General features: G+C 60.2%; 1 protein-coding gene across 7 annotated transcripts in view; it reads right to left on the reverse strand.

The window, feature by feature from the left end:
• Positions 1–398: 398 nt before the first annotated feature.
• The window catches only part of KCNH2 (potassium voltage-gated channel subfamily H member 2), a 35,854-nt gene continuing 9,916 nt past the window's right edge, over positions 399–26,336 (reverse strand). Inside the window, exons 1-14 of one of the 7 annotated variants that reach the window (XM_070788412.1) lie at positions 18,013–18,152; positions 15,724–15,888; positions 13,556–14,026; positions 12,782–12,993; positions 7,808–8,236; positions 6,702–7,089; positions 6,215–6,414; positions 5,509–5,761; positions 4,193–4,386; positions 3,833–3,932; positions 2,964–3,236; positions 2,688–2,874; positions 2,203–2,380; positions 399–944 (exon numbers count right to left, since the gene is read on the reverse strand). In XM_070788412.1, coding sequence (XP_070644513.1) covers positions 816–944; positions 2,203–2,380; positions 2,688–2,874; positions 2,964–3,236; positions 3,833–3,932; positions 4,193–4,386; positions 5,509–5,761; positions 6,215–6,414; positions 6,702–7,089; positions 7,808–8,236; positions 12,782–12,993; positions 13,556–14,026; positions 15,724–15,826 — 3,117 coding nt within the window. In that variant the 5' untranslated portion in view covers positions 15,827–15,888; positions 18,013–18,152 and the 3' untranslated portion in view covers positions 399–815. The other 6 variants (XM_070788413.1, XM_070788410.1, XM_070788411.1 and 3 more) reach the window with 6 other exon arrangements.

Below are 26,336 nucleotides of genomic sequence, written 5' to 3' on the forward strand. Positions count from 1 at the left end.
GCTGTGTGTGGGGGAGAGCATGGCTGCATCAGCCGTCATCGTGGGGTCAGTTTCAGGGGCCAGTGTGCCAATCCATTAGCCACCAAGGCTCTGAAGTGTGGGACCCCAGGCCCGGCATCTCATTAGGACAACCTCTACATTCATTGCAGTCCAGGTAACTCTTTGCCATCCTGAATCCAGGACCACAGGGAAGCAGGGCCCTCCGGAGGCAAGAAGCCCTGAAGGTGATGTGTATCAGCCCCAAGGGAGCACCCCTCACTGCACCCACCCCACACCCAGATGTTGGAGCTGCCCCTGCAGGCCCGGCGCACACAGACGGACTGGCCCATGCCCACAATGCTATGGCCATGAACACAGGATACAGCAGGTAGCTATTACACTTCCCAGCACCACTGGAGTCTCCTCAGGATAATTATTTATTATTCATAGTCATCAGCATCTTCATTAATTATTCATATGATCCTTAATTATTATCCTTAACAATAAGAGCAGTAAATAGCAGAAAAGTCCTTGAGGTGCCTAAGGCCCAGGGCCGGGTGCCTCCGGGCAGTTAGACCAGCTACTGCCCCAGGGCAGTGGGGGGACCACAGACCCCCATCCACTGCCCGGCCCTGTCCCTGCCCCTGTGCCCCCCGACACCGGGGCCCCTGGGGACCTCAGGAGGAGGTGGGCCCCCAAGGGCTGGGGGAGGGGCCGTGCCTTCCTATTCCTCTCCCGTCGGCGGCCAGGGCCTCCCGGGCAGGGCCTCCACGGGGAGGGGCCCAGGCAGTGCACTGAACCCTGGGTGAGCCATGTGTCCACACTGGGCAGCCCCACTAACTTCCCGGGTCTGAGCCATGTCTGTGCAGGGGCTGGGAGGTTAGGGCCCCCAGCTGGCCCGGCAGGGAGAGGCGTCGAGCGGGTCCGTCTTGGGGCAGCTCCTCGCACGCCATGAACTGGGAAACCTGCGGAGAAAACAAAGAGTGTGGGGGGCCCAGAGTCGAGGAGCGGGAGAGGGAAAGGGTCAGAGAAGAGAGAGGGTCTGGGAACTCTGGGGCCAGACAGGAGGGGGTTTGGAAGAGACAGAAGAGCTGAGGGAGACAGAGCAGGACTCCAACTGCCAAGGGAGGGGGGCAAGACTGGACGTGGAGGTATATGCTCTGGGTGGACAAGAGCCAGGCCGGGCAGCTGGGGACCCCGAGGCAGCATCTGTCTGATCCTGCAGGGAGCCCCAGACCTCAGCCACTTCCCTCCCCAGGGAACCTGGCCGCTGGATTCAACGCCGACGCGGAATAAGGGGCCCTGAGCTGGCACCAAAGCTAGACAGAAAAAGAGACAAGGTTCCTGCCTGCAGTCTCGAAAGGACTCCGGGACCTAGAAACAGAGGCAGGCTGGCGGCCAGGCTTCGGAAGGCCAGGGAGAGTGCCAGGGCAGGCGGGAGGGGCTTTGTGGGTGCTGACGAGTCTGCTGTGAGATCTCTGCGGGGGAGGCTGTGAAGGGAGACTGGCACATTTGCTGACGTGGGCCCTGGTGTCGGCAAACAGGAGCAGGCACCATATGGGAGGGGAGCAGATGCCGGGCTGGGGGGCGGGGGGCAGCGAAGCCCAGGCCACCTCGGGGTGCCCGAAGGACCCCCAGCTTGAGACCCAGACACCACTGCCCTATCAGGAGGCCAGGAACACACAGGTCCATTCAGGAGAGGACAAAGGATGACAGAGGCCCACCTCTAGCAGTGGGGGAGACAAGCCGACCGGAAAGGCCACCCTGGGGCTTAACCAAAGCCTCCGGGACAACCCTGCAAAGTGCCAAGCATGAAAGTCATGGATCGAGTGGAGAGTCAGACCCGGGGGTGTCAGCAGGGCCGTGGGACTCTGTCCCAAGGGCGCACTGGCACCCAGCACCCACCACCAGCCCCCCCAGGGCTCAACAGTCTCCTCCACATGCAGCCATGGACACAGGCACCCTGAGTAGACCCGGCCCTTCAGGTGACCCCAGGGGAACGCAGACCACTTGGCCTGCGGCCTGCGGGCTGCCTTGTCCCAGCCTCTGCGTGCTTTGTGCTCTGTGCTCACAGCTCCTCCTCCTCCAAGAATACTGCCTGGGAGGAGGGCAGGGATGGGGGAGGGGAGGAGGCTGGGGCCCAAGGCCACAGAAGGGGCAGCAAAGCAGGCCTGGGGTGAAATCAATGTAGAAAAGGCAAGGCCGGGGGTGCTGGGAACTCACCTGAGAAAGCGAGTCCAGGGTGAGGGTGGGGATGGGGCCTGCGGGCAGCAGGGGGGAGGTGGAGGCGGGGCCGGGCCCCGGGGTGGTCACAGCACTGTAGGCTGGCGGGACCAGCGTCATCTGTCTCTGCAGCAGCTGCAGGACGGTGGCCATGTCTGCACTCAGCCGGGTCTCCAGCCTGGGCGAGAAGGAGGAGGATGCTCTGGGTCTCAGAGAAGTGGAGACACCAGCAACTGTGACTTCAGGACCGCCCTGTGGACAGCCAGCTGGTCAACCCTCAGGCCAACTCTCCATCCTAGGTGTGGCAGCCCCAGCTTGTCTCCGAACAGAAAGAGAGGGCTAAGCCGCTGGGACACATGCACAGGTCTAGATGGAGCAAACAACCCCCACCCCACCGGCACCCGACAACACTGCCCGAAACCCACAGATCACACTGCAGCACTCCCCTGTCCAACACCTCCTAGCCTGTCCCCCTGGACACTCACCTATTGAGCTGCCTCTGGAGGGCGTCCAGCCTGGTCTCCACGTCTCCCCGCGGCCGACGGCCAGGGCTGGAAAGGGGGATGTTGAGGAGGCTGGGGGCGGGGGCAGGACAGCGAGGCAGCTCCTGGTACTGGCGGCCACGGCTGTCCCCCCAGAAGCTGAAGATGTTGGACACTCCTGAGAAGGCGCCTGCAGCCAGAGAGCAGGGTTGAGGCTGGAAGAGAAGCCCATGCCCCACCTGCCGAGCAGAGGTAGGGGGGTGGGGGGGCTCACCCTACCTGATAGTGGGTTACAAGTGTCGCTGCTCTTCTCGCCATCCTCGGTCAGGGGGTCCCCACCCGGCGGCTCTCCGGGGGGCCTGGGGCTGGAGAAGGGCACCAGGCGGAGGGGGCTGGAGCTGCGGCCTGGGCCCTCATCCTCACTGCTCTCGGGGCTGGAGGGGCCGCTGGACAGGCTCTCCCCCCACGGCCCCCCCTGCCGGCCCCGGCCACTCGGCCCTGCCCCCGCCCGGCTCGGCCCCAAGGCCGACACCTCCCCTGGCTGCTCCGGGTCTGTGGGAGACAGAGAACGGGCCTCAGAGAAGGCAGGAGGTGGCACAGAGAGGAGGGGAGGGCCGGAAGGGGAGGGGAGGGGACCGGGGGCAGGACGCCCTGGGTTGTCCCCAATCCTGTCTTGTGCTCTCACCCACTTCCAAGAGGACTGAGAACTCCGGGGGCGGGACCAGATGGGCTGTGACCGCTGGCTGCCCGAGCTGGGTCAGTAGCACTGCTGGGCGGGGCTCTCTGGGACCCCGGGCCCTAGCCCTCCCCTGCCATGCTGGCCACCTCTCCCTCCTTTGCCCTGTCTTTCCTCCCCTCGTTGGTTCAAAGCAGCGCCCATCAAGACGCCAGCCCTGTGAGGACCCAATATACTTAGGCGCGCCCCTGCCCTGGAGTGTGGAAGAGGGCTTCCTGGAGGAGGTGACATTTCAAGTTGGCCTGAACGGATGGAGTGAGAAGGGAACGCTGATGGTAGGGGACGGGAGGTCTGTGGGGCCTGGGAGGAGCAGACCCACCGGCCCCGCCCTCTGCTCCGCCCCCCTCTGGGCCACGCCCCCGCCCGCCTTCCGGCTCGCCTGGGCCCCGCCCCCTCCCCTCCCCCGCCTCACCCTTGTCCGTGCGCCGTCGGAAGGACAGCTTGCGTTTGCGTTGCCGGTTGAACCCGCCCTCCAACTCCGCGCTGCCCGGAGAGCCGGGGATCATGTTGGTCTGAAACCCAAGAGCGGTGTCAGGGCCCTTCCGCGTCCACCTGCCCTGCCCGGTCCCGGGGAAGACCCTCTCATGACCAATGGAGATGGAACAGGGCATGCCCGCTCCGTGGGGTGTAAGCTCCGCCGCAGGACCAGGGCTGAGACTGGCACTTTTCACAACCTGGTCTGCCCCAGATACCATTAAACAAGCCCAGAGAGAAGGTCCCGCGGCGAAGGGACAGCCACCCAGCAGGGCGGTCGGCCGCATGGCCCACTCACATCCCGCAGGTTGAAGGTGATCTCCAGGCTGGACCAGAAGTGGTCAGAGAACTCGGGGTACATGTCCAGCACCTCCAGCAGGTCGTCGCGGTGGATCTTGTGCAGGTCGCAGTAGGTGAGGGCCCGCACGTCCCCGTTGGACTTCCCAGGGCGCGCGTACAGGTTCAGAGGCTCTCCGAAGATGTCGTTCTTCCCTGGAGGCCACCGAGAGGGGGGCTCAGCCCCGGGGGCGGCAGCGGAGGCAGCAGGCACCTGTCTTCCGTGCATTGTCACCCTGGCCAGGCACCTCCCCTCAGTCTGCTCACGTGTTGCTCAGCCCCAGCCCCCAGGGCCAGGGGGGCACCAGCCAGCCCGTCTGCCCCCAGCTCCCAAAGGCAGGACAGGTGCAGTGCGGTGCCCTGGAGGAGAAGGGCCAGGAACCCGTGCCTCCCACCTACTGTAGGGCCAGCCAGCAGCTCCAGCCTGGATGCCCAGCTCTGCCCAAGACCCTGGCTTCCTCCTTAGGTTCTAACTCCTCTGGTATTGCGCCCCCCCCACCAAAGCCCATTCCCAAACACCCCCTGGCTAAGCACTGCACCCCCATGAACATGTTCTTCAAGCTACAGATCATAACACAGTAGTGAATCAAGACCAGCATTTTGTTTACTGAGAGAAAACAGGATAGCATAGGTAAGCACAGGCACAGAATGGAAAACACCGGGATGCAGTTAAAGCAACTGCAGTTTAGCAAAACTTTGGTTCCAGTGGTGTTTGGGGTGCTTGCGGCACGAGCATTAAGCCCCACTGTGACACATCAGCCCTGAGGTGGCCAGGGCCAAGGGGAGGACAGGCAGAGGGCAGGAAGTCCCCAGCACCCAGGCACACCTGTCCACGTGCACAGGTAGGGCGGAGAAGAAGGGATGCGAGGGGAAGAGGGGCAGACTCCCTCTGCTCTGGAAGTGAGGGTTGGCTGTACCACAGGGAACTGTGTGGCCCTAAGTGGGAATCAGTCGCACAACCTCCCCCACTGCCTACCTTGGAGCATTTGGATATGATCCCATTTTAAGAAACAAAGAGTGTCGCAGCCCTTGAGGAGACCCCCAAAGGGGAACCGAATTCAGAAACCTCCAGAATTCAGCAGCACCCGCCCCACACCCCCACCACGTAGGGCTCCTCTCCCCGGCCCCCTGGGAGGGCCTGAGCTTGGGTGAATTAAAGGAGCCCAAGGCCCCTGTGGGCAGTCACAGGGCCACAGCCCCCAGGGCTGTGTCCTTCGAGGGCTGGGCCTCTGCAGCTGCGGCAGGGACTCCGGGCCCAGCTCCCGGTCCCTGCCGTACCCAGGATGGCCACGACCACGTCACCCCGCAGGATCTCGATGGAGCCCCGGGAGATGAAGTAGAGGGCTGTGAGCAGGTCCCCGGCGTGCACCAGCGTGTCTCCGGGCGGTGCGTGCGTCGTCTTGAACTTCATGGCCAGGGCCCGCAGGCAGCCCTTGGTGGCCCCTCGGAAGGGCTTGCAGTGCTGCAGCAGCGAGCGGTTCAGGTGCAGACAGATGTCAGCCTGCAGGCACTCGGGGAAGCCCTTCAGCACCTGGGGGCGGGGGGCGGCTCAGGACGCCCTCTCCTGGGAGTCCACTCCCACCCCCCACCTTGGAGAGCCAGCAGGGAGCACCAGGACGTCCAGGATCTATCGGAGGAAGGCCCTGGGCGTCCACGCCAGCTCCACCCCTCCTCCCTGCAGACTGTGCACCCTTGGGACGACACCTCCCTGCTTTCACCTCCACCTTCTAGTGTGTGAGGCATGGAGACCATCTCCTGCCTGGGGCTGTCCTGTGGATCAACCACGGATCACCCAGAGCCTGCCCCAAAGTGAGAACTTGCCCAGGAAATGAACTCCACGGGCAGAGGGAGGGTAACTACCTCTCAGGGTCCTTCCAGCACTACCTGGGCCCACCTGGGCCGGGGTGGGGGGGGAGTGTGACTCTGGCGAACCCAGAGGAGTCCCCACCGGCACCCTGCCCCCCAGCCCAGCCCAGGCCCTCACCGCATTCATGTCGATGCCGTTGGTGTAGGACCAGGCATGCTGGAAGTACTCCTCAAGGCGCTGGCGCAGCGGGTTGGGGATCTGGTGGAAGCGGATGAACTCCCGAACACGGAGCATCTGTGTGTGGTAGCGCGCTGTGCCCGAGTATAGCCGCTGGATGATGGCCGACACGTTGCCGAAGATACTGGCATACATGAGGGCTGGGGGCGGAGTGAGTGGGGCCGTCAGCCTCCGAGGGACCCTGTCCACCCCAGCACCAGGTCAGTGCCAACACACACTCCCGCCTCAGTGTGAGCACACACGTGAGATGCATGCACAGAAGCCCGGGCACACACGCTCCTCAGCCCCTGCCTTGTGCCTCTGCCCTGGTGTTCCCAGCACTGTGATGGGGGCCCCTGGGGGGTGGGGGGCGCCCACTCGGGCCCCTCTAACACCCTCCCTCTCCTGTGTGACTTGTGCCCACACCCGCCCCCAGGGGTGCACTCACAGCCAATGAGCATGACACAGATGGAAAAGATCTTCTCCGAGTTGGTGTTGGGGGACACGTTGCCGAAGCCCACGCTGGTGAGGCTGCTGAAGGTGAAGTAGAGGGCGGTGACATACTTGTCTTTGATGGAGGGGCCGCCCAGGCCGCTGCTGTTGTAGGGCTTGCCGATCTGATCGCCCAGGTTGTGCAGCCAGCCGATGCGGGAGTCCATATGCGGCTGCTCCATGTTGCCTATGGCGTACCAGATGCAGGCCAGCCAGTGCGCGATGAGTGCGAAGGTGCACATGAGCAGAAAGAGCACGGCCGCCCCATATTCCGAGTATCGGTCCAGCTTCCGGGCCACACGTACCAGCCGCAGCAGCCGCGCCGTCTTCAGCAGCCCAATCAGCTACGGGGAGCAGCAGATAATCAGTGGGGTGAAGTGGGGGTGGTGATGGATGAAGCATGGGCGGCACTGCAGCCCTCAGTTCGGAGGCAGCAGAGGGAAGATCCCCAAAGACTCTCCCCAGAACCTCCTCCTAATGTCAGTAGGAGCACCTCCCACCTGCTGTGCCCGGCAGAGTCCCATTCCCCTTTTGTGCCACTCCCGGGTGGCTCAGACAGTAAAGAATCCACCTGCAGTGTAAGAGTCCCAGGTTCAATCCCTGGGTTGGGAAGATCCCCTGGGGAAGGGAATGACAACCCACTCCAGTGTTCTTGCCTGGAGAATCCCACGGACAGAGGAAACCTGGTGGGCTACAGTCCATGGGGTCACAAAGAGTCGGACACAACTGAGCGACCAACACTTTCACTTCACAGTAACAAATGGCTCACAGTTCCCCACAACCAGGATGAAACAACTGGGGCTCAGAAAGGTGCACCCACCCTCAGGTGCCTAGCCAGAGCTCCACCGGCTTCAAGGCCTTTTCATATGAATCAGAAGGCAGTGGCCACTCTGGACAGACACACTGGGAAAAGGCGGGGCCCCTGGACCTTTACAACCAGGAAGCGGCTCGCACGGAAAGGGGTGCAGGCAGGGCTGAGCTGGGGGCCCCGTGCGTCTGCCACCCCCTCACCCCACCCCCTGCTGCCCTCCCCCCTGCCCCCATGCCTCCTGGCCAGCCCACCTCCTCGGAGCCAGAGCCGAAGATAAGCAGGTCAAAGGGGATGGCGGCCACCATGTCAATGAGGAACCAGCCCTTGAAGTAGTGGACGGCGATGCGGCCGGGGTGGCTGACCACCTCCTCGTTGGCGTTGACATAGGTGGTGCGGAAGTTGATGAGGATGTCCACGATGAACATGATGTCGACGATGAGGTCCACCACGGCCAGTGGCTGGCAGGCGTAGCCGCAGTCAGGGGCCAGGGGCGCCTCTTCAGTCTCCTTCAGCAGGAAGGCGGCTGAGTAGGGGGTGAAGACCGCGGTGTAGATGACCAGGAGCAGGATGAGCCAGTCCCACACGGCCTTGAAGGGGCTGTAGTGCAGGATGGTCCAGCGGTGGATGCGGGGCGCCTGCAGCTTGTACTCCGGCAGCACGTCAGCCCCCAGGGACAGGACCTGGGCGGGCGGGGAAGGTGGCGCTGAAGGGTGGGGCGGGGGAGGGCAGGCCACAGGCCCTGTGACGCCTGGGCTGGGCCCTCAGAGAAGGGGCCAAGCAGAGTAAGAGGAGGGGGTGTAAGACGGGATCTGTAGGAGGGGGGGTGTAGGAGGGGGGCCCACCCAGCCCACCCTCAACCGCGTGGACATGGCTGCTGACTGCCATTCCCCATGTGGCCTCCTGGCTGGCTCTTGAGTCCAGGGCACCTCACAGTAACGCCCACAAGCACGACTCCCCACCAGCGATACAGACCCACAGCTGTGGATATAACTTCCACCTTGCTCACCCCCATGGCAACCACACACACACACACACGTCCCATATACACCACTGTGTCTGCCAGCAAATGCTCCAAGGACTACAGCTTCCAGCCCAGGGCGATGTAAACAGCGGTAGTCACTGTGGTTCCCTGCAAGTCCCGTTGCTGGTGGCCCAGGGACTGAGGGCCTAAGTATCCCTTCCTGCCACTGACCCAAGGATACCAGCCACCCAGACTCAGGTCCCTTGGCACCCAGGAGAGGAGACACCATGACACTTGCTCCCCTCTCCCTACTCACCCTTGCCTGGGGCCGCCACTCAGACATGACCCCCAAGCCCACCCAGGCTCATCTCTCATCCTGCCCCTCATCACTCAGGCAGAGGCGGCACGCCACCCAGATCTGCGGACAGCAGCCACCACACCTACCCCCACCCCCAAGCCAAACTAGGAAGAGCTGTGACCAGCTTTCCCACGCCACCCTGGGAGCCTTGGCCTGTCCCCTTGGGGCCTCCCCCTGCCCCCACGCAATCCCCAAACTCTCCCAGCCTGGCTCTGCCATCCTGGGCAGCCAGGTGCAAGGCCTCACCCACCCTCCCCCTTAAGAGCCAAGGCTGCCGGCCCTGCAGGAACAGCACAAAATGCCAGGGCCCACATCCTCAGGCCTTGTCCTGGGGAGGGGGTGGAGCCCCAAAGACTCCCATTCACATTCATGCTGGGGACCCCCCCTGGAACCACCCTTACAAACAGATGGACTGTTTGGAAGGCACCTCCTTAGCAGAAGTAACTGGAAGTTAAGACCGGCTGCGGCTGGGGGTTTGGCCACCCCGGGGGTAACCACAGGGGCTCTCTGGAGGCACGCGATGGGGTCTGGGGCAGGGGAAGGAGTCTGTGGCTTCGAGGCCCCAACTTCTGCCCAGACTTCAGCCCCAGCCACTCGCTCCTTAAGGCAGAGAACATGGGGCAGTGACCTTCCTGGGATCAAGAGAGGGTTGAAAAAACAGAACTGACCAGGGACCCAGCAGACAGGAGGCAGAAGAAGGCTCCTGCAGGGGCTCCTCACCCCACTGAGTGGCCAGGCCCCCTGGGCTGGACCACACCTGATAAATGTGATCCTGCCCCCCCCACCCCCCGCATCCGCCCACAGCAGGGCCAGCACCGCCCCAGGCACAAGCACACGCCGGGGGAAGCCCAGGGCACCAGCCCGGGACCCACAGACCCCATCTTACAGGCCCCGGCCCAGCTCAAGTCTGCAGCCAACAGCTCAGCACACCGCCTTGGACTTGGGTGGGCGTGTAACCTCCCCTGACCCACGGTCACACAGAATGCTAAAGCTCTTTTAAGCTCAACCTGAGCTCAACCTGTGGCTGAGAGAATCCACCCCCGCCCCATACCTGTCCCTGCACTGGGGGGAGCGCAAGAGCCAAGGCAGAGGGTTCAGGTGCCGGCAACAGAGGTAAGGGTGCTCAGACCGCACCCTGAGCCGCCTCCAGCTCCCCCTGCCATCCTGAGCTGGCCCCTGGCTCTGTGACAGAGCCCCTCACCCTACCCCGCTGCCCCTGGGTGGGGGGAATGTGGAGAGGTGGCTCCCCAGAGGTGCCTACCAAGCTGTCAGCCCGGGGGAACAACCAGCTCTTCAGGTTGGACCAGGTGCCTGGTTCAGACGACCCTCTCCGCTCATCCAGTGGCCTCTGACCCCCAGCCCCCAAACCCAGACCCCTGAAGCAGCCCATGCCTCCCTCACCCCCAGAGTCCACCCCCAAGGCACAGAGTGCTAGCGGGGTGGGGCCCCGGGCCTGGGCGCCAGGCCCAGCTGCTGCCTGCGCACCAGGGGAGGTGGGGTGGAAGCCGGAGTGGCTCCCCTCCTCCCCGCCCCACGCCACCCCCAGCTCCCCGCCGAGCTCTCTGGGGCACACACTTTCCTGTTCTCCCCTCTCCTCCTTCCGTGTATCCAGCTAGAAGGCCAGGCCAGGAAGGCCAAGGAGGAAGGAAGCCCTGGCAAGACAAACACTGTCCACCTAGGCCCGGCGGGACTGGAGAAGAACAAGCTGGAGCCAAGAGTGGGACAGGCCGGGCCACAGCTCCCGGGGATTCCCCGCCCTCAAAACCATCCTGCACCTCGGAAGCCCTCTCCTGACCTGGAGCCAGAGCCCTCAGAGCCGCGTTGGACCCGCAGGAGGGTGGGGGGCGGGGGGAAGAGGGGAGCTGGGGGGAACACCTACCTCCTGGGCCACCAGGCTGGAGATGCGCACGGCCCGTCTCACCCGGCCTTTCTGGGCCCTGGGCTGCAGGACCCCTGTCCTGCTCGCCTTCCCCGACGGGGCCGCCATGGAGGACTTGGCTCCCCCCAGCCTGCCTGCCCTGGGGCCCCAAGGGCCCACGCCAGCACCTCACCTGCACCCCAGAGGCTGGCGGCCTGGCTCCCAGGGCAGCCTCTGGCCTGGCGGCCAGGGTCGCCGGGGCTGGGCCTCAGGGCTGGGGTCACCCTGGCAGGGAGTGTGGCCAGCAGCCCACCTGGCTAGGGCGGCCCATGGTTCCTCCCGCAACCCCGGTGCGGGCCCCACGGCCGGGAGCTGCGCTCTGCCCGCTGCCAGCCCAGCAGCCGGCGCCCGGCGCTCTTGGAACCTCCAGCTCCTCCAGCCGGCCCCTCCTCCTCTTGGGTCCCCACCCCCACCCCGCCCGGCCGGCCGGAGGCCCCCTCCCCCGCGGCCCCCGCCCGGGGCTCCTACTGCAGCCGCTCCTGCAGCCCGCGCCCCTCCCCCGGCCCCCGGCAGCCGGCCTGTCACTGCAGATTAATGGGCCCTTCAACACCCCCGCCCCGCCGGCCAGAGTCAGACAGACACCCAGAAACAGAGAGACTGCCTGCCCGGTGACCAGAGAGCCCAGGAACACACCCGCACACTGGCACACACAGACGCGTGCGTGTGTGCGCACACACACACACAGAGCCCACAACACAACAAACAGCACACCCCGTGGGCACGCGGGAGCAGGGTGGCAGGCAGGGCTCCAGGTGGGGCCAGGGGAGAGGGCGGTGGTGGGGGGGAGTGGGGGTCGGCTGCCAGATAAGGGGCCCAGCATGTTGGGGGAAGGTTCTGGAGTCAAGGCCAAGGGGCTGGAGACCTGGCAGAGACCCAGAGAGCCAGAGGCAGCAGCGGGAGCAGGGCCAGGAGGAGGGCCGAGGAGGCCCCAGCAGACGGACAGCTCCCTCACTCGGGTCACTGCTGCCAAAGGGGCTGGAGGGGGCAACAGGGTCGCTGGCTGTCTCTGGCTCCTCAGTCCTGACCCTCCCCTACCCCCCAGGCCAGGATGGGAAGGGGCTGGGATGGACTGGGCAGTGGCTGGGGGCGGAGGGAGTCGTGCAGATATGTGATCTTGCTGCCAAGACGAGGCAGGACACCAGGCTGGTTCTGGCACTGGGCAACGTTGGGCAGTTTCCCCCCAAGACTGGCAGTCTTCTCCAGCCCAGGATTCAAAGACCTGACCCTCTCTCTATGTGTTCCCCAACCTCCATCGAGTCCCCTCCCGACCTGGGAAGGAAACTCTCCTCTTCTGTGGCTTGCAGACAGGGGTGGGCACCTCTGGGTCATCCTGGCACTGGGTCCCCAACCCCAGCCTGGCTCATCACATTAGCCTAGAAGAATCAGGACCCCCCAACCTTGACCTCTGGGTGTGTGAGTTGCTCAGTCCTGTCCAATTCTTTGCTACCCTATGGACTGTAGCCTGCCAAGCTCCTCTGTCCATGGGATTCTCCAGGCAAGAACACTGGAGTGGGTTGCCATTCCCTTCTCCAGGGGATCTTCTGAAACCCAGGGATCGAACTCGGGTCACACGCAATGCAGGCACGTTCTTTACCGTCTGAGCCACCAGGGAAGCCACCTTGACCTCTGTGGCCCCTTCTGATGTGAAGCCTGTTGGTTTGCCTCCAGTATGTCTTTACCACACCCTGTGCGCAGACCCCCTTGTGCCTCATGGTTGCCTTCTCCCACCCACCTTGACCCTACCAGGTGCCCAGCCTCGACTGCCCTGTCCTCCCCAAGCCCCATCCACCTGTCCCCTGTACCTGCCCCCTCCCCGGGCTTCCCCACTCCAGGCTCCCTTTCTCCAGGAGCTCTCAGACTCTTCTCTCGTCCCAGCACTGAAACACCACCCCCACCCCCAGCCACCACCTTCAGGAAGCCCTCACTGACTGCACCCCTCCATCCCCTCCAAGCTCCTCCCAGGTGAGTGGGGGGCCAGGCACGCCTACCTGGGTGACCTTCTCGGTGACGTTGTGGGTCCGCTCCTTTATCTTAGGGGCTATGATCTCCCTGTCGCTGGTGGGCGAAGCCAGGAAGGGGTCGCCCTTGAGATCCACGAAGTTGAGGGTGATCTGGGGGATCTTGCTGATGGTGCGGTAGCGCACGAGGTCCGAATCAGAGGTGGAGTTAAGCAGGCCGCTGCGCAGGGGGTGCATGGCCCCTGGGGTGGAGGGGAGAGGCTGTCAGGGCGGCAGGCAGGCAGGGGCAAAGGCCGTCAGGTCAACGACTCAGAGCTGGGCAGTAAGGCAGGCCAGTTCAGGAGACGGGGGGAGCAGTGTCCCTGAGAAATAAGTGAGGCCAGAACCCCTCCCCACTTTATGGAAGCAGCCCCTGAGGCACTAGGAGAAGAAGAAGGAGCAAAAGCCTTCACTGGGGTCTGTTCAACAGGCACTGGGAGCCTGCCCCAGGCCCAGGTGGTGCGGCAGGGCCCCTGAGGCCTCTTCAGCCCTCCTGACTCCCCCGTGGGCATCCCGGCTGCAGGCAGGCCTGGGAGTGCCAGCTCCTGGCCCACACCGGCTCCCAGAGTAGAAGAATGCAACAGGGATGAATGCACGGTTTAATGGAGTAAAAGGCTACTTAATGGGATTAAATAAGTGCTTAATAGGATTTCCATCTCCCAGGCACACAGGACAGGGCGGAGAGGGAGGAAGCTGAGGTCCTTCGGGTGGGGACCCGGCGGTGGGGCAGTTCCTGCATGGGGTGGGGTGGGGGGCGACCCTCACCGGTGCTGGCGTGGCGCGGCGGTGGCGGGGGCAGCGCCCCGGTGCGCATGGCCTCGATGTCGTCGGCAGAGGAGGCCCGGCGCACGCTGGCGCAGCTCTCTCGTGAGCGCGTCCGGGCCAGACTGCAGCTGGAGCCTGAGGCATCAGGGTTGAGGCTGTGCGCCCGGGGCGATGGATGCGGGCCTGGCACACAAGCCGGCAGAGGCGGCGGAGGAGGCGGGGGCGGCGGCGAGCCGGGACCCACCAGCGCGCGCCGCTCCTCCGCCGCCCTCCCCGCCACGTGGTTGTCCATGGCCGTCACCTCATCCAGGGCCAGGGACTCGCTGCTGGGGGCCGCGGGCGTCAAGTCCACGTCCACCACCACGGCCCCCGGGGCGCCCGCACCGCCTGCGCTACCCGGCCGCACCGACGAATCCCGGGCAGTCAAGGCCAGCAGCGCGGGTAGCTTCAATCGGAAGGTCTTGGCGCGGCCTGCGGGTGGGGGGCAGAGGGGAGGTGCGTGGCCCCAGCAGCCTGGGAGAGGGCAAGGCCTAGGAGCTGGAGCTCCAGTCACCAAGGGGAGGAGGAGGGAAAGTGGGGGCCCCGATAGCTGGAGGGCACCCCTCCACCCCCATCCCTGCTACACAGGACTCAAGTCTCCAAAGAAGTTTAGAAGAGGGGTCCCCAACCTCGGAATCTAATGTCTGATGCCCAGAGGTGGAGCTGATGTAACAAAACAGAAATCAAGAAACTTGAATTATCTGGAAACCACCTCCCCTCTCCAACCCCTGATCGGTGGAAACCCGTCCCTCGTGCCACAAAGGTTGGAGAACACTGGCCTAGAACACAATCTTATCTAAGACTCCAGCAATAATAAACCACTGTCTTTTGAGCCTCACATCCCCCGTGAGGGGGGTTCTCCAGCAAACCACCTGTGACTCTCCCAACTGCGCCCAGTGGGTGTCAGTATCTCCACTTTTTAGACTGGAAGAAATTCAGGCATCAGTGAGTTCTGTCATTTGTGGGAGGTCACACAGAAGCTTTTGATGCTTTTGAACTGTGGTGTTGGAGAAGACTCTTGAGAGTCCCTTGGACTGCAAGGAGATCCAACCAGTCCATCCTAAACGAAATCAGTCCTGAAAATTCGTTGGAAGGACTGATGCTAAAGCTGAAACTCCAATACTTTGGCCACCTGATGTGAAGAACTGACTCATTGGAAAAGACCCTGACGCTGGGAAAGATTGAAAGCGTGAGGAGAAGGGGACGACAGAGGATGAGATGGTTGGATGGCATCACCGACTCAATGGACAGGACTTTGAGTAAACTCCGGGAGTTGGTGATGGACGGGGAGGCCTGACGTGCTGCAGTCCATGGGGTTGCAAAGAGTCAGACATGACTGAGTGACTGAACTGAACTGAACACACGAGCTGGCAGAGCCTGCATCTGAGTGGAGAAGGAATGATGCCACGGGTTCCTGCTGTACCCTGCCACCTTACGGGTGGTACCCATGGGAGAGGTCGGGCCAGCTTTATTGAGGCTGCTGTTTTAGAGCTTGAGAAACCAGAGGCGGTTTCTTTTGCCCTGACTCTGAGGGAACATTTAAAATTAAATCCAAAGAGGCCACAGAAGGGGATGGGCGGGGTGGTGTCTGAGCCTTTGAGTCACAGGAGGATGAGGTGAGGCCTCCCTGTCTCCAGCCCCAGGAAGCAGTCCCCTCATGTTCTCAAGTATCCGGGAAGCAACCAGTCCAGAGCTAGGATCAGTGGCAGAAACGTCCCAGAGCTGAGTCCATGAGGGAGACGAGGCCTTCTCATGAGCAGTGGGAGCTGCCCTGGAGTGACCAGGGCCAGCCAGGAAGGGGGAACCCCACCGTCCCTGGGGCTGGAGAGAGGACCACTCCCAGGGGGCTGCTGGAGGGGGAACCCAAGCCGGTAAGGCTGTGAAGCCAGTTGTGATCCTGCCCCCGAAGGAAAGCGGAGTCTGGACTCGGTCACTCCACACCATCTGTCCACGCTGAGCCACATGGGACTGGCCATATCCTTCGTGTTCACTCCCCATCTCTGAAAGGTGTCCCCCTGAACCTGCCTCCGAATCGCTGCCTGCAGAACCTTGGCCTTGGGTAGCCTCATGACCCCAGGGGAGGGAAACCATATATTCCTGCACCAGCCAGACAGCACCGCTGCACTTACCGGCGGCCAGCCAGCTGGTGGGAGGGGCGCGGTGGTTGGTGTCCCGGGCCGGCGACCCCACCAGGCCCTTCTCCATCACCACCTCAAAGTTGAGAATGAACATGATGACGGCTCCATCTTCATTCTTCACAGGTACCACATCCACCAGGCACAGGAAGCAGCTCCCTGCAAAGTGAGGACACGGGCCCCTGTGCTCCCAGGTGGGATGGACACCCCCGCCACCCCACCCCACTCCAGAACCTGAAGGGGCCTGTCCGCTTCTGACGCCCCCACGGCTCCCGAGCCCAGTGTTGCCCCCTCGTCTCGCCAGCGTCTCCTGCCCCACCCTGCCACCTCCTACCACGTGGCAGCCAGAGCCGCCTCCCTGATGGGCCACGCCAGCTTTCCCCTTCCAGAGCTCTCCCCTCCTCTCTCTCTGCCAGCCATGCGGCTCCTGGCCTCTCTCCCCGTGTGCCTTCTCCTCGCACTGCCTTCTGCTCCTTCCTTTCTTCCTGCATCACTTCCCCTCTCCTCTCACGCTGTATCTCTGCTCTTCCTCAGGCAAGACGGTGCAGCCCAGAGGGGACGCCCAGACTTTAAGCCCAGGATCTCAGGGTCCAGATCCTAGCTCTGCTGCCTAGTCACACGTGCCTTTTCTTCCATGTTTACCCTACTTGTACTTCATTTTCCTCATCTCAAAAATGGGAACGATGACCGTTCTCTCCTCATGAGTTGTGGCCAGAAAGTCAACACGTGCCAGGCGCTTAGTGTAGTGCCTGGCATGCACTGAACACTACAGGTTAGCCGGCACCCTGGCCCCTTGTTCTGTTTTTGCTCCTCTTTCTCAGTCCCCAGATGGTGTGTTGCCCACAAGAAGTGCAGAAGTTGAGAGCTAGAGTTTCAAAAGCTTTACAGCAATTTGACATTGCCACAATAGCCAAGCATATGGTTTTTGCATTTCACACCAGTACTGGTCTGTAAAGAAGGCTGAGCGCCGAAGAACTGACGCTTTTGAACTGTGGTGTTGGAGGACTCAAGAGTCCCTTGGACTGCAATGAGATCAAACCAGTCCATCCTAAAGGATATCAGTCCTGAATATTCATTGGAAGGACTGATGCTGAAGCCGATGCTCCAATCCTTTGGCCACCTGATGCAAAGATCTGACTCATTGGGAAAGACCCTGATGCTGGGAAAGATTGAAGGCAGGAGGAGAAGGGGACGACAGAGGATGAGATGGTTGGGTGGCATTATCAACTCAATGGACATGAGTTTGAGCAAACTCTGGGAGACGGTGAAGGACAGGGAAGCCTGGCATGCTGCAGTCCATTGGGTCGCAAAGAGTGGGACACAGACGAGTGACTGAACAACAAGAACTGGTCTGTAACACATTAGAAATTCACCAGAGTCAAGAAGCACTGTTTCTAGATCTTTCATCTCTGACTCTGGTGAGAGACATCTGTCTTTTTCTCTCTTCTTGACTTTCTTTCCCCTCCCAACCTCTCTCTGGCCACCAGGGCCCCTATTCCAGGTGATGTCAGTTCACCAGGCCAAATGTACCCAATATGCCTCTGCCCTGACCAGGACCCGGCCCACTCACCCTCCTCTCTAGTTAGTTCTGAAAGAGACCCTGTGGGCTTTCAGGCTCTGCCTAAGGCCCAGCTCAGAATCGCCCCCTGCAGGAAGCCCTTGCTGTTGCAACAAGAAGGTGCGTTAACATCCCATTCCTCCTCCAGGGACCCAATGGGGACCAAGCATACTCTTCATCTCCTCTTCCAGGGCAGAGACTTCTTTCCTGGTGCTTATCTGTGTCCTGTGAACTGCAGGCACCTAACTCGCCAGTGTCTGTGTCCCCTCTGACAGGCCTAGCAGCCAGAACAATGCACCAGGGAGCAGGTGCTGGCCAGAGGGCTTGGTGATGGGGTGGTGCTGATGGTAGGGGAGGGGTCAAGGATGGGGACTGGATTCTGGAGGGGCCATGGCTGGGGTGAACTAAGTCAAGGCCAACAACCTGGAGGGGCTGGTGGCTAAAAAGGCCTGGGGGGGCTATGTCTGGGGAGTACGGCAGAAGCTTCACCAAGAACCTGACAAGTCCCAGCACAAAAGGAGAGGCTGGCCGGGCTCAAGGAAGATCTGCTGGGGACAGGGCTAAGAGAGGCAGCAGAGCAGCAATTCTAACAGCTATGGGATTAATCTCGGGATGGAGATCCTCTAAAACCAAGGGAAACAGGAAAGCACTGAGATGAGGGAGGCTGGGCCAGGGGAGGGGCTGGCCAGGAATTCTCCGCCCCACCCCAAAGCCCTTCCACTCACCCAGGCCCTCATGGCTCAGCGCACAAGACCTGACCTGGGAGGCTCTGTCCGGGTCTCCCCTCCAGTAGCTGCTCCTGTCCTCTGACCTCCGGCCTCTGACATGGCCCGGCTGAAGCTCGGCCGTGGTGTTGGGAGCTGCAGGAGGCTGGGCCCAGCTGGAGACCGTTTGGCACCCAGACAGCCCGCCTGGAGTTTATGCCCTAATATGGTGATGGCCGGCAGCGGCCTGAGCAGGGACTGGCCCTCACAAGGACTAAGGAGAGGCCAGAGACCAGGAAACCCTTAGCCCTGGAGACCACCCCCCAACACCCACGCCTTGGGAGTTCAGTGATCCAGGCCCTGAATCCTCATTCTCCCCTGGGAAACTTATCTAAGATAAGTCCAGAGCCTGGACCCTGGATGAACCCAACCTTCTGGATGGCCTGGGGAATTCTGCCCCCAGGACACCAGCTCAGGATTCGGAACCTGAGGCCTCAACACCCCATGCCCGCTTCAGTTGCGGATTCTCAGCCAGAGAGGCCAGAACTGCACTCCGCGGCCCAGACAGCCCAGGACCCAGACATCCCCGGATCCTGACAGCCCAGGGATGTCAGAAACTCCAGATACAAGCCCCCCTTACAGCGCAGGCCCACCCCCGGGGGCTGCGTCTGTATGAGACACTCGGAGCCCCCTTGGTCCTCTCCCTTTGTCGATATTCAAGGAATTTTTCCCTTTCAAATAACTTTATAAAAGCCCTTGTTATTCCAAAAATGTGAACTGGAACCCTGCCTGATGGCTTGTAGGGGGGAGACGAGGTGGGGGGGCAGCATGGAGAGGCTCTGGTCGCTGTCTGTGACGGGACATAATGGAAGGAAGGAAAGCAGGTGGCCCAGGTTGGCCAGGGCTGCGAGAGGCTCTGCCTCCCACCACCCTGCCTGGCTGGCTGGGTCTTCTGTGGGCTGCCATGTCACACATACACACACACACCCGGCTCTTGAAACAGAACTACCAGAGGACCCCATCCCATCACTGGCTGAAATGATGGGGGGTTGGGGGATCCCTGTGGGCAGCTGAAAGTCAGCAGGCCAGGGGAGGGACACAGGGACAGCCAGGACTGGGCATCGGGCGGAGAGGGCAAATCGCCGCCTGCGGGGCGGTGTGGCCGTGACCTTCACGCAGCTCAGCAGAGAAGAGACACGGAGATTCGGCGTCCCGCTCGCCCCCAGGGAGCCCTGCGCTGGCGCACCGCCCTACGGAGCCGCGCCTTGCCCTCCGCAAGCCCCGCTCCCCGGTACTCCAGACCCTGCTCATCACTCTGCGCCCCTCCTCCCTCCGCCTCGCCCCGGCCCCGCCGAGCACCTCCGGGGAGGGAGCCGATGAGGACTTCGGCCCAGAGCCGGGTGAGGCTGCACTTCCGCCGGGGGCCGCTGGGTGGCAGGCGCGGCCCGCGCTCCCGAGGCCGCGGGGACCCGGAGGGCTGGCGCAGGACGGAACGGGTGGGAGAGGTTCCTGCCCAACCCACCGAACTGCTGTGGGGCTCCCGGGCGCAAAGGTCGCGGTTGGGGAGCACACGGTACGGAGTTCATCAGCCTTTGCTCACTGCATCAGAAGGACTTTGGGCAAGTTCCCTGCCCACCCCACCCCCCAGCCCCAAAGAGCTCGTGTGCAACATGGGGCGATGACCATGCCCCATCGCCCCATGTCACGGTCTGGAGGGATGGATGACGGGGCACTGTGAGGCAGGAGAACCCAAGAAGGTCTTGTTTGTCTGTCTGTTTTGGACCACCAGGTGCAGCATGGGAGAATCTTAGCTCCCCAACCAAGGATAGAATCCTCGACCAACCCCCCAAACCACTCCCACACCCACCTCACTCCCGCCAGGGAACTGTGGAGTCTTAACCGAGGGATATAATCCTCGCTCCCTGGACAGAAGTGCTGAAAACCGGCAGGGAAGTCCCCAGGGAGGTCTGTATAAATGGAGAAGGAGGAGAGGGAGAGGGCCCACCTGGCTCACATGGCTGATGCCAAAGAACGCCTGACTCACACCCCCGGAATCCCCAGCCCCAGCTGTGGCACCCAGGCTCCTCTGCCTGCCTCCTGGGCTCAGGGGAGGCGCCCTGGGCCTGGGGGGGATGACCAGGAGAGGAGAGGCAGTCACGGACTGACGCCACACAAGGACAGGTTCCTCTGAGCCTCGGATCATAAGGGCTGCAGAGGTCACACGGCTCACTGCAGGCCACTGAAAAGTGTGAGAAGGGGGGCAGGGCAGCAGGAGGGCCCCGGGGGACCAGGCCTGCCCCCCCCACCCCCAGGTGCAGCAGGTACAGCTCCTCCTGCCCCTGGGGAAGGGCACTGTCTTCATCAGAACGCAACACTGGCTTGCTTCCACCTGGTTCGCCCGTGCCCAACAGTGTACCTGGGTATCATCACTCCCCTGCCTCCCAGCCCATCCAGGGGCCCCACTCACAGTCCCAAACCCAACTGCCCACCTCTAGGCACTGCCAGCTTGGCCCCAGGCAGGAGCTGCCCTTGGCTTTCACAGGGGCAGGCCTTATCTCTCAGGGCAGCACCCGCTGGGGGGCGGGGGGAAAAGGGGGGAAGGGGAGGGCAGCAGGTGACCTGAGTGTCTTTGGACAAGCTCCCCAGAGTGTCTAGTGGCTCGTCTGCAAACTAGGTATCATCACAGCTCCTTCATCCCCCTAAAATATTCACACACATATGAACAAGACAGGCTGGGCCCCCAGCCTCCCTGGGTCGAGGAGTCAACGGAACTCCTGGTTCGGGGTCCAGGCTGAGTTGACAGACAGAGGAGTTCTGGGGAGCTGAGCCGAGCTGATCTGCCCCCATCCTCAGGGGACCGGACCATTGCTGTGTGACTGTGGCCAGGTCAGCCACCTCTCTGAGCATCAGATTTCCTCTGAGTACTGCAAGGACAAGCGACTCCGGCCCCGGGTGCCGGATGAGATGACAGATGGCCTGTGGAAGCATCCGGAGCAGCATCAAGGCCGGGGGCTGGGTCCTCATGGGGAGGGAGGCCTTGAGGAGGCAGCCGTCCTCGCCCGGTCACCGGCCTGCCTTGCTGGAGCGGGAGGAGTTGGGCCCAAAGTCACGCCGAGGGCAGGAGGCTGGGGCTGCAGTCAGCCTGTCCGCCCCCGGCAGAGGCTGTCTCTACGGCGGCCCAGGGCTGCGCAGTGTCAGGTTATATTTAGCCTGGTGGCGGCGACAGGAAGATGCCGTGGGGAGCCGGTCCTGGCCGGGGGCCACCGTGTCGCCAACATCCCTCTCTTGGGCAGTGGGGGCCCAGGGAAGGCCAGGCACACTGCAGGCCCAGGGGACGGCGCAGGGGAGCCTGAGAGGCCAGCCAGTGAATGAGTGTGTGCGTGCGTGCGTGTGTCAGTGTGTGAGAGAGAGAGGCGGGTAGCCAATCCCCTGACTCCAGGAGCTGAGTGGAACAGACCCCCCCCACCACCACCACTACCAGGGAAACTCGCTGCAGAGGCCGGGCGTGGGGAGCGCGGTCCAGACTCCAGCTCACATGCAAGGAGCATCTCCAAACAGACCCTCCACTAAGCCCGCCGGCCTAACACCTTCCCAGGGATCTGCAGGGCTTGATGCAGGGCCTCAGGGGGCCTCTACCTGGCATCCAGACCCCGCCCAAACCCACTGCTTGTGGCCTGTCTGTGCTACTGTTCCCCAGGGTGGCTGTGATGGCCTCACGAGGAGAGCTCTTTCTAGAAAAGCCCCGGGGACGCATCTGTAAACTGGGAGTCACAGCCCTGCCCTGTGCCGCAGCAAGGCCCGGGAAGGTGAAACCAGGCCATGTTTATCTGGGGGAAGCTTCACTTTATGGGCGCATCCCATGCCCCTCCTCCCTGAAGCCTCTGCCCTTAACCTCCCTCCTCCGGCTTCCTGGAGCCTGGCCCTCCTCAGCCCTCCAGAATCCCCTGTCCCCAGCCAGGTTGCATGCTCAGCTGCCCTCCCAGCCTGGCCTCCCACCGAGACTTGCCGAGTCCCAGGCCAGCTGGCCTCAGAGCCCCCTTCAGTGGACCCCAGCTTCACAGACCCTCCCACTGCTCACAGACACACCTTGCCTCCCTCTCTCTAGGTGCCCAGAGGACCCCCTCTACCAGAGCTTTCTTGACGGCTCCATCCGGGCCACAGGGATGTTTCTCATTGAAAGCTCATCTAAAATGATTGAGATCAGTTCCTTCCCTCAGTTGTGTCCGACCCTTTGCAACCCCATGGACTGCAGCACACCAGGCTTCCCTGTCCATCACCAACTCCTGGAGCTTACTCAAACTCATGTCCATCGAGTTGGTGATGCAATCCAACCATCTCATCCTCTGTCATCCCCTTCTCCTGCCTTCAATCTTTCCCAGCATCAGGGTCTTTTCCAATGAGGCAGTTCTTCCCATCAGGTGGCCAAAGTATTGGAGTTTCAGCTTCAGCATCAGTCCTTCCAATGAATATTCAGGACTGATTTCCTTTAGGGTGGAGAGGTTGGATCTCCTTGCTGTCCAGGGGACTCTCAAGAGTCTTCTCCAACACCGCAGTTCAAAAGCATCAATTCTTTGGTGCTCAGCTTTCTTTATGGTCCAACTCTCACATCCATACATGACTACTAGAAAAACCACAGCTTTGACTAGACGGACCTTTATCAGCAAAGTAATGTCTCCGCTCTTTAATATGTTATCTAGGTTTGTCTAAAACTATTGGGCTGGCCAAAAAGTTCATTCTTTTCTATCTGGCCAACTCAATACATCTCTAATGTAGGAGGTAACTGTACCCTGGCTTCTTGGGGAGGGCAGCTTTCTCCCTCTGCCCAGAGCCAGAGCCCTGAAGCCAGGGCTAGACTACAAGGGAAGTACTGGGTAGGCAGATGTCTAGTTGATCCTGGGCTCAGGGCAGGGACCCACGCTGACAGCAGGTGGGGACAGGGCTGTCTCCCTCACCCTTTCAGCTCCCTTTCAGATCCAGGGGCACTGACTGTCCTTTCCCAACAGGATCTGCTCATTTCAAACCCACCCTGAGTCTGGACAGCAGTCAGAATTCCCTAGAAATTATTTTCCCCCCTAGGGATTCTGATGGGAAGAACTGACTCATTGGAAAAGACCCTGATGCTGGGAAAGATTGAAGACAGGAGGAGAAGGGGATGACAGAGGATGAGATGGTTGGATGGCATCACTGACTTGATGGACATGAGTTCAAGAAAACTCCGGGAGATGACTGAAGGGCAGGGAAGCCTGGCCTGCTGCAGTCCATGGGGTCACAAAGAGCTGGACACAACTGAGTGACTGAGCAACAGGTGGCATCTTCTGCTGAAGTGTAGGGTTTCCCTGGTGGCTCAAAGGATAAAGAATCTGCGTAAAACCCGAAAGACCTGGGTTCGATCCCCAGGTTGGGAAGATCCCCTGGAGAAGGGAATGGCTACCCACTCCAGTGTTCTTGCCTGGATAAGCCCATGGACAGAGAAGCCTGGTAGGCTACAGTATACAGGGTCAAAAAGAGTCAGACATGACTGAGCAACTAACACTTTAACACTTTCTGCTGAAGTGCTGTTCTAGTCAATCTAGTCAACAGTGAGCACAGAACACCGAGGCTGACAGCCCAGAAATCTGGGCAAGGAGGTCGGGGTATCTCTGAGCCTCAGATCCCCACCAACCCCTCTTCATGAGGACCCCTACCCCAGCTGGCACAGGAAGCAAGGGCACACAGAATCAAGGCCCACTAGGACAGCTGGGGTCTCTGCCCCCATCCAGGGCTCAGCAAGCTTCTAGAACAGCTCTCCCACCTGGCTCCTGACATACCCTAGAGGGCCTGTCCCAAAGGTCACCCAATCAGGGAAGGGCTGGCTTCTCAGTCATTAAATGGAGACTTGCACCCCTTCCCTGACTTGCCCACCTCCCAGGACTCCAACAGACAAATACATGTGCATGTGAAAGCCTGCTGAAAAGGCAGCTGGAACATTCCCACGTCGACACATATGGCAATGACCCAGACATAAACAGAGAGAAGCAGTGTTATTCAGATGATAGGATCATCTCCCTAAAGGACCAATAAAATCAACAGATAAACAATTAGAACTAATAAGAGAGCTCATCCAGGGAGGCTGCCAAATACAAGATCAGCCCATGGAACATACAGCATTTCTCTCTACCAGCATAAAGCTATCAGAACATGTGTGTGCTAAGGCGCTTCAGTCGTGTCCAACTCCATGTGGCCCTATAGATTAGAGCCTGCAAAGCTCCTCTGGCCATGGAATTCTCCAGGCAAGAATCCTGGAGTGGGTTGCTGTGTCCTCCACCAGGGGAATCTTCCCGATCCAGGCATCAGACCTGTGTCTCTTATGTCTCCTGCATTGGCAGGCAGGTTCTTTACCACTAGCGCCACCTGGGAAGCCCATTAGAATAAGTAGCCAAAGATAAGATCTCTTTTACAACAGCAACAAAATCTGAAGTATCTAGGAAGTGACCAAGAATGCACAAGATCTCTATAGGGAAAAAAAAAAGCTTTAAACTAATACAGGATGCAGAAATAATCTGATAAATGGAGAGTCACTCCAGACTCTCAGAAGGGACAGATAATCTAAAGATGTCAATTCTCCCCCAAATTAACCTATAAAACCAATCTAATTCCAGTCAAGATTCTAGTGGCATTTTTCTTCCCAGGAACTTGATAAACTTTCTCTAGAGTTTGTAAAGGAGAAGATAGGTCCTCAAATATGTGTGTCAATCTTTCAACAGAACACGGAGGGGACTTCCTGGTGATCCAGTGGTAAAGCATCCGCCTGCCAGTGCAGGGGACGTGAGTTCAATCCCTGGTCTGAGAAGATTCTACATGCTGCAGGGCAGCTAAGCCTGTGTGCCACAACTCCTGTGCTCCGCAGCAAGAGAAGCCACTGCAATGAGAAGCCTGTGCACCTCACCTAGAGAAAGCCAACACACAGAAACAAAGACCCAGTGCAGCCAAAACGAAATAAATAACATTTTTTAAGAAAAAAGAACAAGGAGGGAAGATGTGCCTTTCCAGATACCAAGACATACTAACTGCCATACTTTTAATGGGGTTTTGATGCATGAACAAATAAATACTTGAAACAAAACAAGAGAGCTCAAAGACAGACCCATAGACACATGGGGAATTAACCAGTGATAACAGTGGCCCCACAAATCAACAGAGAAGAATAGGCTGTTTACTGATGTGTTGGGAAAACTGGCTCAGCACACGGAAAAAAAAAATACAGCTTGATCCCTATTTGACACCACAGACAGAGGTAGGCTCAGGATAGATTAAAGACTCGACTGAGTCTTTAAGTGAAGAGAAAAAAATGTAGATCTTTGCAGCCTCAGGATGGTGAAGGGTTTCTAAAAACTTCAAAAGCATAAAGAAAGCTAAAAAGATCTGTGAATTTGCTTGTATCAAAATTAAGTATCTTTGTGGGATAAATCTGACAGATGACTGAATGAGAGCAGATATTTGCAATATCTTGAGTCAACAGGGATTAACATCCAGAATACGCATTGAATATTTAACTGTATGCATTTGTATTTCCAGAATCCATAAGCAATTCTTACAAATCAACAAGAACAAAAGACAGCAGTTTCATGGAAACGTGAGCCCAGGATATGAGCAAGCAATTCACGGGAAAGAAACCGGAACGGTCACTTACAAGATGCTCGGGACTCAGGATTCGCATGAAATCAAAGAAATGCAAATTAAAGCAGTAAGATATCACTTTCACCTATTACACTTGCAGAAATTAGCAAGGTGGCTAATGCCAAGTGTGTCAGAGATGCAGGGGAATTCTATGCTCTGCTTAGGAGGGTGGTGTTAGCTGTAGCCCTGCTCACACACAGCCTGACAGTGCTGGGTTGATTAAGTGTCCACATACCCTGTGATCCAGCAACGCCACTCACCCCTGGGGATAAATCCCAAAGATGTCCTCACATGAGTCCAAAAGGGGCCACGCGTGAGGATGTCCACTTTAACATCCTTTATCGGGACAACCGCAGAGCCCTCCCCAAGAGGGGACAGGTAAAAGGAGCTGGGAGCACACCAGAGAATATGGGGCCCTAGACTTAGTGTCAAGCAACAAGCTGGCTGGACTCAGAGGCGGACTCCCGGGCAGCAAAAGTGAACACCAGAATACAATACACAGCACATATCATTTACATAAATTAAACCTATACGCAGCCAGACAAAACACACATTCTGCAAGAACATATGCAAGCAACACATTCACAGGAAGTACATTTGAATGGCTGCCTAAGGGAACCGTAATGGGACTGGGGACTGAGAAAAACGGAAAAGAGGAAAAAACCCATGAAAAGAGAAAGAGAAGGACT

Source organism: Bos indicus, chromosome 4, assembly GCF_029378745.1.
Source record: "Bos indicus isolate NIAB-ARS_2022 breed Sahiwal x Tharparkar chromosome 4, NIAB-ARS_B.indTharparkar_mat_pri_1.0, whole genome shotgun sequence".
Classification (NCBI taxonomy): Eukaryota; Metazoa; Chordata; class Mammalia; order Artiodactyla; family Bovidae; genus Bos; species Bos indicus.